Source organism: Rhinolophus ferrumequinum, chromosome 19, assembly GCF_004115265.2.
Source record: "Rhinolophus ferrumequinum isolate MPI-CBG mRhiFer1 chromosome 19, mRhiFer1_v1.p, whole genome shotgun sequence".
Classification (NCBI taxonomy): Eukaryota; Metazoa; Chordata; class Mammalia; order Chiroptera; family Rhinolophidae; genus Rhinolophus; species Rhinolophus ferrumequinum.
In genome coordinates, this window is record NC_046302.1 from 34,771,826 (window position 1) to 34,783,941 (window position 12,116).

Here is a 12,116-nt window from a genome sequence, read left to right on the forward strand (position 1 = left end):
AGGAACAGCTCAAGCTCAAATGACAGCTTTTCTTAAAAGAAAAGAAAAAAAAAGCAAGTCCCGTTAAGACAGGAAGAACACGGAAACTGGAATGTAAGCAGCTCACGTGTGTTTCCGGAATTCGCTTTACCCTTAAGCAAGATGGCGGGCCTCCTTTGCACAGGCGCAGGAAGGACGCTTGGGCGGGGATTTCCCCGCGTCGGGTCGCGCACCAGGCTGCGATTGGCGCCGTCAGGCTGAGGGGAGGAACCGGAAGCGCCTGTGTTGTGGGACTCAGCCGGTTCAGTCCCTGGCTGTTTGCAGCGCCTTGCTTCCCACCTTAGGTTGCTGCATTTGCAGGGGGTGCAATGGGCGAAGCGGAGAAGTTTCACTACATCTACAGTTGTGACCTGGATATCAACGTGCAGCTTAAGATGTAAGAGAAGCCGGGGACAGCGATTGGGATTGTTGGGGCTTCGGGACGGGGAGGCAGGGGCCTGTGGGTTTGGGAGAGAAGATTAGTAGCCTCAAGGCCGGCCCTGGGGGTGGCAGGGAGGGCTGTGGCCAGGGAAGCGGAGGAAAACGGGGACGTGGAGAGGGGCCCCGTGGGAGGAGGATTGAGGACGTGGTCTCTGTGAGAAGAACAGCGGTAGGAGTACACCCCGAAGCCCCGCGATGTTTTCCTTTCTTCAAAGCATTTTGCTGTGCACAGCAACCTTTGGAGGGATTACGGTCCTATTTTGCAGAAGAAAAAATATCAGGTCTCGGTAAAGTCGTTGTCCCGCAGTTAATAATTGGAAGATCTTTACTGGAGAACGGGTCTGGAAAGTGGAATGGAGATTGCAGAAGTTGTGGAGAGGTAGACACAGGCAGAGGTGGTAGCTAAGTTAGAATAAGAGGAACTCATGGATGTACAGTAATATTAGAAGCACAGGAGTTGATAGAAACTTCGGTTGAATCTTTGGACGGTCTGGCATTGTTTAGCCAGGGAAGTTGGTAGTGAGTCCAGGGGGAGGGTACCAGTTGCAAAGGGACCAGAAGATACGAGAAAAGAGCCTTGCAGGAATACCTTAGGACATCATGGTTGAAGTAAAGGCCAAGGGCATGACATCTTGAGATGAGAATAATGGAACTGAGATGAGGGACAGGTAGGACCGAATTGGAAATTATGTTCATTATAAGGTAGCTTTAGAGAAGTATTTTCATATGCGAAACTTATCACAAATTGTTAATCACAATATCATAATATATTTAATCAATATTCAACAAATGTTCCTCAGGCAAAGGGCTGTATACCTGCAGTAAATACTTTTTCTCAGTTGTCAGGTGCGATTTGAGTGATTTTTTTATTTTTTTTTATTTTCAGAAGTAAGTTACTTCAGACTGACAATTTATTCATTTTGTACTGGTGGTAAAAATAATATGTTAACAATCACACTGTTCATTTGTATAATACTTTAACCATTTAAAGCAATTTCTGCAGCATACACTGCTAGATGCTTATACAGGACTTGTGTGTCATCATCTGATAAAGGGCTTTACTTCAGTCTCATTTCTGTCAGTGTTTCGTGGACATCTGAATGTAGTTTTCAAAACTTTTGAACGTCAGAAGGAAAGAAGGAAAAAACTGGTCCATTATTAACAGATACACACCTTGACTATTTTAAGGCAAAGATACAGCATAAATCAGAAGTTTGGTAAAATTCACTACTAACCATCTTTTAGCTTCTGAGACTCCCATTATTGGTTTTGGGGGAGCTGAAAGTATCTATTTAGAATCATATAATGAGAGATCAGTAAATGCTTTAATTCTGTTTATTCTTTTTCATCTATTTCTGTGAGTTTACTAGCAACTTGTATGTTGATGTCTCTTTCCTTAGCACAGTAATTTAATATTAAAATTCTCATAAGGCATGGTCACTTGGAGGTCCCAAAGCACTTTAAAAACAACTTGTCCAAAACTGAGCATATCATTAGCCTACCCCTCTAACTCTGATTTTCTTGTGTTCTCTCATCCTGTTTCGGTGATTGTTAGCATCATTCATAGACTTGGTTAAGACAAAAAACTTTGAGTAATGTAGACACCCCTTTCTTACCTTCTCTGTTTAATCCTTCACAAGTTGCTTTGAATCTACCTGCTGAAATCTTTGATCCATGCCCCCTTTTCTTCCCCACTGCCGTCTCCTTAGTCTACTTTTTTCCCTTTCTAATTTTGTCTGAAAGTCTAACAGATCTCCTTGCTTTCAGTTCCACCTCTCTATTATGTTCTTCTACTCTTGCCAAAGGTAACATAAATAGAAATCTGATTATATTATTCTCACTTCAGATAATTCAATTGACAGGTTTTTTTCAATGCTCACTGTGTCAGACACCACACAATTTAGTGGCTACTTAGTTGCATACTGTCCTACTTTTCATTGTCATCTCTAGCGTCTTCCCCAAGTGAGCTTTATGCTTTAGCTATATACACCAAACAACTTGAAGTTCCCCAGTCACACCATCTTTCTTTTTGCCTTTGGCATGCTGTTCTTTTCTTCTGGGATGACTCCCTACCTCCTTGGCTCCCATCTCCCACATACTGTTCAGGCTCATGTCAGGCATCTCTGGGATACTAAGCCCCTGCCTCCAAGTTCCCAGACTTTTTGATGTATAGTATCTTTCTGTGATGGGACGAACATTAGCTTTGGCCTCTGCCTGTTTTTTTTTCCCTCAGCACTGTTATTTATTTTGTGATGTTTGATCTCTGATTCGTTATTTATAAAATGAGAATATGGTGAAAAGTAAGAGTATAGAAAATGCTTGGTACAATATCTGACATAATATTAATGTCCGAGCAATGTTTCTACCTCTTTAATTCTTTCCTGTGCATATCTTTCGTGACTTATAACACTTTTTTAACTTAAGGAAATGATCGGATAATATATCTACATAGTAAATATATATATATTTATATTTATATATATATAGAAAGAGTTAAAAAAGAATACAGTTAAAAGTAACTTTTCTCCCCAGATGCAAGGATTTAATGTTTTCTTGTAATGCTGTATTGTTTATCTTGTGATTCACTTATGGGCCTCTGTGCCTAGTATAGTAAGTGTTAAGAATAGATGAATAAGTACTCAGCTTGAAATGAATGAAAATGAAACTAAGGCCTGGAAAGCTGGTGATGTCTAGAAGGTAGACCAAGAGTTGATGACAAGGTTTAAAATTAGAAGCCTAACAAAAAAATACGTTGATGAAGATCAGAATGATTTTAGGTATGTTAGGATTTTAAGAGACCTTTATTCGATGTCAAAGTGACTTTAATTTCTTATGCAGGAAAATGTTTAGGTAGATTAAGGTTACTGTGACAGACCCATAAACTTTTCTTAGTATTTGTTGTATATATGCTTTAAAAATATGTGTCTAAACATTGTTGTTCTTATGCTTCCAGAGGAAGTTTGGAAGGGAAGAGAGAACAAAAGAGTTATAAAGCTGTTCTAGAAGACCCAATGTTGAAGTTTTCAGGATTGTACCAAGACACATGCTCTGACCTTTATGTTACTTGTCAAGTTTTTGCAGAAGGGAAGCCTCTGGCCTTGCCGGTGAGAACATCCTACAAGGCATTTAGTACAAGATGGAAGTAAGTTGTGTTCTTGTATATGGTGGGTTCCAGACCATTCTCCCATTTCTTTATAGATGTTGTAAATATGATTTGGTGGTGATTACAGAATAGTTTTTTTTTTTTAATTTCTTTATTTAATACCTGTAAGTATTGACTGCGTAGTTTAACGCAGTTACCTACTCAGATAAAGTATTATACGTAGAGGTATTATAACTGTAGTTAAGGTGGAAGTGAATTTGTGTTTGTATTTTTTGACATATGTTTGTATATTGACATGTTTTTATAAAACTTCACTGATTCACAAAATGACCCAAACCAAAAACACATATGTAGTATCTTTAAATTCTCTATTAGTCTATGTCTTTGAACACATAAACACTTTTTGATAGTCTGAAATGTCCAACCAGATGTTTGGAGCTCAGATCTTTAAAGAGAGATCTGTTGTCATCTGTTCTGATCATATTTTTATTATTTTTAATATGAAATTAACTTCTTTTTGAAGTCCATGGTTTATTGAGCATGGTACATTAGCATACCATTGTCAGGATACAAGGTGAATATAATGAAGATGAAATTCTTGTTTTTCCAGAGTAGTATTATGGGTCCTTAATTTAACTTCTTGATACTTCTTATTTGATAGATTGTATGGTATGGTTTTAATGCTGCATCTTGAATATTATTCACTACTCTGGTAGGCTCGCTGCAGGATTACACAGGTTGTGTGCCTCTCAAGGAAGGAACTTATGACCAGAGTGTTCATGGAAGACATGGTGTGTGCCCACATGCACTGCCAGGCTGTGCTGTTGAGGGCACAACCCTATGTTTACAAAGTATGCCCCAACAGGCTGGGAAGAGTTTTTCAGAAAGAGCAGAAGGCTGAGCTCTGCTGATCTAGCTACATCAAAACCCAACTATTTTAATGGTGTGATTTTGTCCGTAGTGTTTTTTTGTGGGTAGATGTATTCACACCCAAATATATACGAGTATAAGCGTGTATACTTCTTATTCTAGAAATTTTCAAACCTGTAAAAGTAGAGAGAATAATATAATGAACTTGCAAGACTTCATCACGTAGCTTCTATAATTACTAACTCAAGGATAATCTTATTTTATCCATACCCACTGTTATTTTGAAGCAAATTCCAAATATTGTATTATCCTAATTGTAAATATTTCTGTATATCTCATTTTAAAAAATAACTACATCATTACACCTAAAACAATGAACCAAAATTCTTTCAATTGTATCAGAGGTTCTTAAACTAGAATCAGGATATCTGCAGAGCCCTGAAATTGTATGGCAGAATTTTGTATGTCTTGTACATTTTTACAGGGACAGAGCCCAAAGCCTTTATTAGATGTTTTGAGGTGGATTGTGACACCCTCCCCCGCAAAAAAAAAAAAAAAAAAAAAAAACATTAGAGGCACAAATTTAGTTCTAGAAAGTCAATATTTATGAATTCCACTTTTCTCGGTAAGGAAATAATGTGTAGTGGTTTTGTTCCATGCTTTGGCAATAAAAAAAATTAGAGCAAAAGCCAGTTCCCAGTTACAGGGAGAATAAACTCTCCTCCCATTTGCCAACTCCTCTCTGCATTAGTTACGTATTTTCAAGGATATAAGAACTTCCATATCTGCTCTCTAAAAGTTAGAATTTTTTAAAAATTGTGAAGCTACTTAATGAAATAAGTACTTTAAAATAATTTAATAGTGGCCTTTTAAAAAATTAAAACGTTTAAAACAGCTGTTTTTAAAAAAAGAATAAGTTGAGAAGATACTTCATGTTGAGTAGGGTACCATGAGGATAGACGGTTTTTTTCCTCTTTGGGCTTAGGGGAAAGCATTTGCAGATTTTGTACATCCTGCTCTTTAGTATTTAAGAATTAAAGTTTTTACAATTTGTGAAAACAAACGCTGCCTTCCTAAAATCAACAAGGGCAAACTTTACACGGCAATCATTTTCTATAAGTACTTACTTGAAAGAAATATTCTTTAAACTGTGGGAATAGTAAATTATACCATAAAAGGATCTCTTGCTATCCAAAGTTCTCCATTTTCTTAGTTCAGGTAGTATTTTTGAGTAGTACAAGATTTCAAATTATCTAAATTTGACTTCTCAGTTTCTGATAGTGAGTTCTGAGAGTTTGAATAGTGAGGAATTCATTCAAGATTTATCCAAGTCTATTCATCAAATTCTGTTGTATCCTGTCCTGTAATAACAGAGTCCATAGTGAGGGAAACCTGTACTTTTTTTTTTTAAGGTAAAATTCTTATTTTTAGCTGTGGGATACTACAAATTTCCAAGTTTTTATAGGAATATTATTCCGTAGACAAGTGATTTAATTTTTTTTTTTAATTTATATTCTGTCTTGTCCCATAAGGGATTTAAAATGGCTTTAGGAGAGAGAGACATACACTAACAGTCTAATATAATTTAAAAATTAGAAAGTTAGGATTTAGGAGTGCGTTAATCAAACCAGAGAGTTAGTACAGTGGTGTGTGACAGCAGGACTACATGGGGATTGAACCATCTGGAATCACGCTTTATGATCTTGCAATGTTTTGAAAGTTGCTAGGTGAATTTTGTCTGGAGCTTCATGAGGGTTGGAGCCTGGGGAAAGAATGATGCACGAGGAGGGAGAGAACAAAATGGTGTTTCAAACACAGAGCTTTTTGGTGTCTGCTTAGATCTTTCTATAATTTCTGAAATTTCTAGAGCAGTGTTCAAACTATTTTTGAGTTGCAGATTCATGTTCTTCAAAACAGCTCTTGTGCAGAAGCCCAGTATGTAAAACAGGTTAAAGTACAGTTGCTTTGATTTAAAAAGGTGTGGAGGCCTGGGGTTGGATGGCCAAAGGTTCGAGACAGGTGATTGCTTGGCCAGATATATTGTTTCCTGGTTAAAGAACAGAATATAGAGGTGAGAATTTTCACAGTTCATTTTGGATATTGTCACTGACTTTTATTTTAGCCTGTGTTAATTAATCTCTGCGGTTTGTTCATTGTCAGAAGATGGACACTGTTCAGTATTTACCTTTTCAGCCTGGTCTACCATGTGGATAGTAATAAATAAATTCATTTAGTTCCTCAAGCTTATCTGTAATGGAGAATGACTTTTTTAAGCATGTGATTTGTTTTCTTAAGAACTTTGTTGAAGAAAGGGATTTAATGGCTTTGATTCTCCTTTAAATTGATTGCCATCTCTAATTTTCTGTACGTCCTTAAATTATTTATATGGTGGGTATAAATGATTTGTCCTATAAGTTTTTCAAAGCTCTGTTCAATTTCTTACCCATGCAGATGTATTTGACCTAGACTGGTATATGCCCCTTTGAGAATAATTTTGAGTAAACAGAATATTTTGAGTAAAGAGAAAGAAAAAATTCTCTGTGTCTGCTGGGTATTTTGTATTGTTTGCACAGTTTTCTTTCGGGATTTTTAAAAGCTATATGTTGTTGAAGGGAGTTGAAATTGTCAAATCTAAAATGAAGTTTGACTACAGAAGAAAATTTGCAGGGATAAATAGAGAAAAAAAGAGCTGTGTTGTCATTATTGTATTATTAAGAACAGACATTCCTGGGGTGGCCGTGTGGCTCAGTTGGTTAGAGTGCGAGCTCTTAACAACAGGGTTGCCAGTTCAATTCCCACATGGGCCAGTGAGCTGCACCCCCCCACCCCCCCACCTCCCCCACCCCCCGCAACTAAAGATTGAAAATGGCGACTGGACTGGGAGCTGATCTGCGCCCTCCACAATTAGATTGAAGGACAACTACTGATGGGTCCTGGAAAAACACACTGTTCCCCATATTCCCCAATTTTAAAAAAATTAAAAAATAAAAAAAGGAACAAACATTCCTTAGGGAAATCGTTCAAACATGCTTTGAAAGCATAAAAAAACTAAGAGCTAATGAAATAACTTGAGGAACAGAAAAATCTCACATAAAAAATTGTCAATTTCTGTCTAGAGTTGTCCTGTAACTTCTTCATATTACAAAGGTAGTGGATAATCTACTTCAGCCGTTTAAGGTTTTGGTAATTTTCTGCTTTCTTTAGCACTGCTGTACATTATGGAGCCATATTGTCCTCAGCATTTTAAATGCAATTCTGATTTTTTTTTTTCCTTTTCATAATATAGAACTGTTCTGGAGAATGCTTATAGAAAATCACAGTTTGGCTCAAAACAGTTTGGCTCTAACAGGTTTAAGTCTTTTCCCAGATATTCTCTGAGTTTCTCGATTAAAGGAGTTACCATTGTTATGTTTCATGTGCTTTGTTTTTCAAAATTTTTTTTCATGTGTTCTGTATGTAAAATTGAAGTTGCCTACAGCAAAATTGAGATAACTGCCATATTATATTTTGTAGTACTAACTAAATATTTTGGGACATTTTCTGTGGTGAAACCTTATATAGTCTGTTAATTTAAAAAAAAAGTTATGTGCGCACATACACACACGCGTTTATGTTGATTTTATTTCCTTAGTTTTATGTTTATGTCAACTTTATTTCCATAGCTGGAATGAATGGCTAAAACTGCCTGTGAAATACCCAGACCTGCCCAGGAATGCCCAAGTGGCCCTGACAATATGGGATGTGTATGGACCAGGAAAGGCAGTGCCTGTGGGTGGAACGACAGTTTCTCTCTTTGGAAAATATGGGTAAGCATTCTCTTTTCCTAGTCTATAGGAATGTTGTAGTTTTCTGGTCCTTATCTTTTAGGCAGGCTTTAATAGTTTATGCTCAGTCTGGTTCTCTACCATGTTTCTCTGAAAATAAGACCTCACCAGACAATCAGCTCTAATGCATCTTTTGGAGCAAAATTTAATATAAGACCCTGTATTATATTATATTATACTGTACTATACTATATTATACCTCGTCTTATAGTAAAATAAGACCGGGTCTTATATTAATTTTTTGCTCCAGAAAACACATTAGAGCTGATTGTCCAGCTAGGTCTTATTTTTGGGGAAACATAGTATGTATACATGTTTGGTACCTGTGATTCTGTCATTCTTGAAACTGAATTTGACATATATTTCCTGTGGGATATACAGATAGATTAATTAAGAAACACAATTTATATTATTCTACTAATAGTGATTGGTAATGTAATTCCTATTAAAAAATAGTCATTGGAAATTAGAATCTTGCTTTTAGGAAAAAAAGTCTGTCATATGCTATAATTGCATTGTTATGGTTTTTTCTGCTTTGTCATAATAATGACAAAAAGGACAATAAGTGGGTTTCAAAAGCACTAATTTGTTAATAGTGGTAATAATTATAATAGAAAATTTGTCAATTCAGTTTTTAAAAATTTACATATAATAGAATTTTATTGTGAAAAAAACAAAACCCATAGGCCTGAAGGGTATTTTTTGTTGATCCGTTTTTTCTTTAAAGAACTTGGTCTTCTTGCATGTTGTCGCTAATGGCAATATTTCATCATTTTTTATGGCTGAGTAGTATTCCATTGTATACATGTACCACATCTTCTTTGTCCAATCTAAGTGAAATAAGTCAGATGGAAAAGGACAAGAATCATGATTTCACTCATATGTGGGATATAAAACAGAAAGCAACAAATGAACAAACAAAAACAAATAAACTCATAGACACATACAATAGGATGGTGGTTACCAGAGGGGAAAAAGGGATGGTCGGAGGATGAAGAAGGTAAAGGGGGTCAAATATATGGTGACAGAAGGAGACCCACACTTTGGATGCTGAGCACACAGTGCAGTATACAGATGACGTATTGTAGAATTGCCCACCTGCAACTTTTATAATGTTTCTACCCAATGTCACCCCAATAATTTAAGTAAATTTTAAAAAAAAAATGACAATTGTCAGAAAAGAATTTGGTCTTTTGTCAAGTATTGAGGTACCATGGTATATAGTTCATATAGGAAGGGCGGATGCATGTTTCATTATTTTTCCCTTTTACCAGTTTTAAGAATGAGTTGGTGCTCTGGTAACCTGCAAAAGTGATAATTTTTTTTGTTGTTCGTCTTTAATTTTTGTCATGAACTTTTAATCTTAAACATTTTTGAAGTGTTTTAATCCATTGCTGTCTTTATTCTTTAGAAGGCTAAAAAACTCCTATTACTGATCAGTAGGAGCCCCTTCAAGTTGATCCCATGTCCTTTTAATAGTTCTCCAGGAATCATGAGTAGTCTTTCCTTTGGTAGACAAGCTATTCCAGGCACATTGGGTAGTTTTCTGCCCCAGACCTGGAGTCTCTGAAAGACATCATAGCTCCCTTCAGTGCAAAATGGCAGAGAGCTTATGGAGGTACTATCAAACTTGTTGGTTTTTCCTGTTGGTTTTCCTGTTGGTTATTTAACATTGAGAAATGTTATTTCCTGACTTAATTTTCACATCATTAAATTTGAATGAGGATGGACATTTATTTTTTTTGTTTAGGTTTCTGTGAATTGCTTTTTGATGTCCTTTGTCCCTTTTTTGAGAATTGAAGTATAATTTACATACCATACAATTCTTGGATTTTCTTCTTTTTTTGAGTTGTCATTTTTCTTATTAATGTATAAGGGGTCTTGGTAGATTAATGAAATCAGCCCTTTGTGTCTTACATGTTGCAGATATTGTTTTTCTTGTTTGATATTTTGAATTTCTTACAAATTTATTTATTTGCTTGTTTGCTTGCTGTTGTTGGATCTTAAATTATGATGTTGAATTTATCAGTTTTTTTATGGCCTGTGAATTTAATGTTTTAGAAAGTCATTTCCTATTTAAAAATGGTTTTGTTATGGTTTTACTCCTTCACAATTCAATCTGATTCATCTAAAATTACTTTGGTGAAAGGAGTGATGTATTGGGTCAGATTTAAAAAAAAAAAATGGCTAGCTATTTGTCTCAACACTATTCATTGAATAAGCCATTGTTTCCAACTGTTTTGAAATGGTATCCTTATGTATTCAATTTATCATGTATTGACATCTAATAGAAAAAATGTAGTATATTGTATGGTGATTAGGACAGCACGTTGTAGAACTAGATTTTCTGGATTCAAATCCTGGCTCGTATCTGTGTGCCCTTAGATAAGTTATTTAACCTCCTTCTGCCTCAGTTTCCTCATTTGTAAAATGAGACAGCAATAGTATTTACATCATAGAGTAGTTTATGATGATAAATTACTAAAGATGTAATGAGCTTAATGAGTGCTCAGTAGATATTGGCTATCGTTATTTCTGAACTATTCTGTTTTCAATACTATTATAAAATGTTCTAATATTAGATAGGAATAATCTTTCTCATTACTTCTCCTTTCAGACTTTCTCTGGATGTTCTCTGTTTTATCAGATAAATTTTAATATTATTTCCTCAATTTAAAAAAAGCTCGTTATTTTGTTGGGAAATTATATTGAATCATATATGTTAATTAAAGATATAATTGACACCTTTATAATATTGAACTTTTCTGTTCAGGAATAGGATGTGTCAGAAAGGCTTAGTTAAATTCATGAATAAAATCTAGATGTAATTCCATTTAGAAAAGCTTGATTGCTTAATAATGTGTAGGTGTTTTTGTTTAATGTAACTACTAAAAAGATATTAATTATTTAAATCCATGCAGGAACAATCATTTATACATAGCGTGAGACATTATGGCCTCCAGACTTTAAATATAATTTTTCATAAAATAGCATGTTATAGTAGAACAGTCATACTATCAAATCAATATTGTTCCTTTTCCAGAGTATTTGTTCCTTTTTACTTTTTTTCTTCTAGGGTGGGATTTGCTTTCCACAAAGAAAAAAGTACACAGTAGTTTATTACTCTTACTATAATCTTAGTGGTTAAATGTTCTTGAGAAACAGCCAGAGAGACCTGTTGGTTTTTCCTCCAGGCTTCTTGATAAGTGGTTTACACCTTCTGGAATATCAGCTGGAGGTTCCCTCATAAAAACACCTCTTTATCACTCATGTGCATTTTAGATGACCTTAGGATAGAGTTTCAGGAGACATTCTGACTAGAGTATGGGTGTGAAATGATTGAAATTTCCACAGAAGTGTGGTGAAATGATCTGCCTAACGCAAATAAACTCAGACTGACGTTTGTGACACTGCTTTGCTCTCACTCGGCTTTTGACAAGTTTTTAATAAGTATATGAAATCAGTAATAATCAATCTATTACTATTTCTGACAATCATTCTGGTGAGCTCACTAGAAAAGCACCTTCCTGTGTTCTCACTCATCTGGTAAGTCTATGATGGGGCCTAAGAATCAGCATTTTTAATATCCTGAGTGATTCTGTGAAAGGTGGCCTATGGACCACATTTTGAGAAACACAGCGTTAACCTTTCACAGTAGCCTATCAGTATGAATTTTGTATGCAGTTCTTTTCAGAGTTTCTTCCTTTACTCTATCCTCTGATATCTACTTTATTTGTATTTCTGTGTATATCCCAGTAAAAGAATAATTCCTTTACCTTCCATCCAAACATGCTGGAAACATGCCTGAAATATAAATCAGGAGTATTTGTTCTACTTTAAGAAGTAATTAAACCCCAGAG

At 35.5% G+C, this 12,116-nt stretch overlaps 1 protein-coding gene across 1 annotated transcript in view; it reads left to right on the forward strand.

The window, feature by feature from the left end:
- Positions 1 to 252: 252 nt before the first annotated feature.
- Positions 253 to 12,116, forward strand: part of PIK3C3 (phosphatidylinositol 3-kinase catalytic subunit type 3) — a 131,460-nt gene continuing 119,596 nt past the window's right edge. Inside the window, exons 1-3 of the mRNA XM_033087657.1 lie at positions 253 to 415; positions 3,413 to 3,601; positions 8,095 to 8,238. Of these exons, the coding sequence (XP_032943548.1) occupies positions 348 to 415; positions 3,413 to 3,601; positions 8,095 to 8,238 (401 nt within the window). The 5' untranslated portion in view covers positions 253 to 347. The remainder of the gene's footprint in view (positions 416 to 3,412; positions 3,602 to 8,094; positions 8,239 to 12,116) is intronic.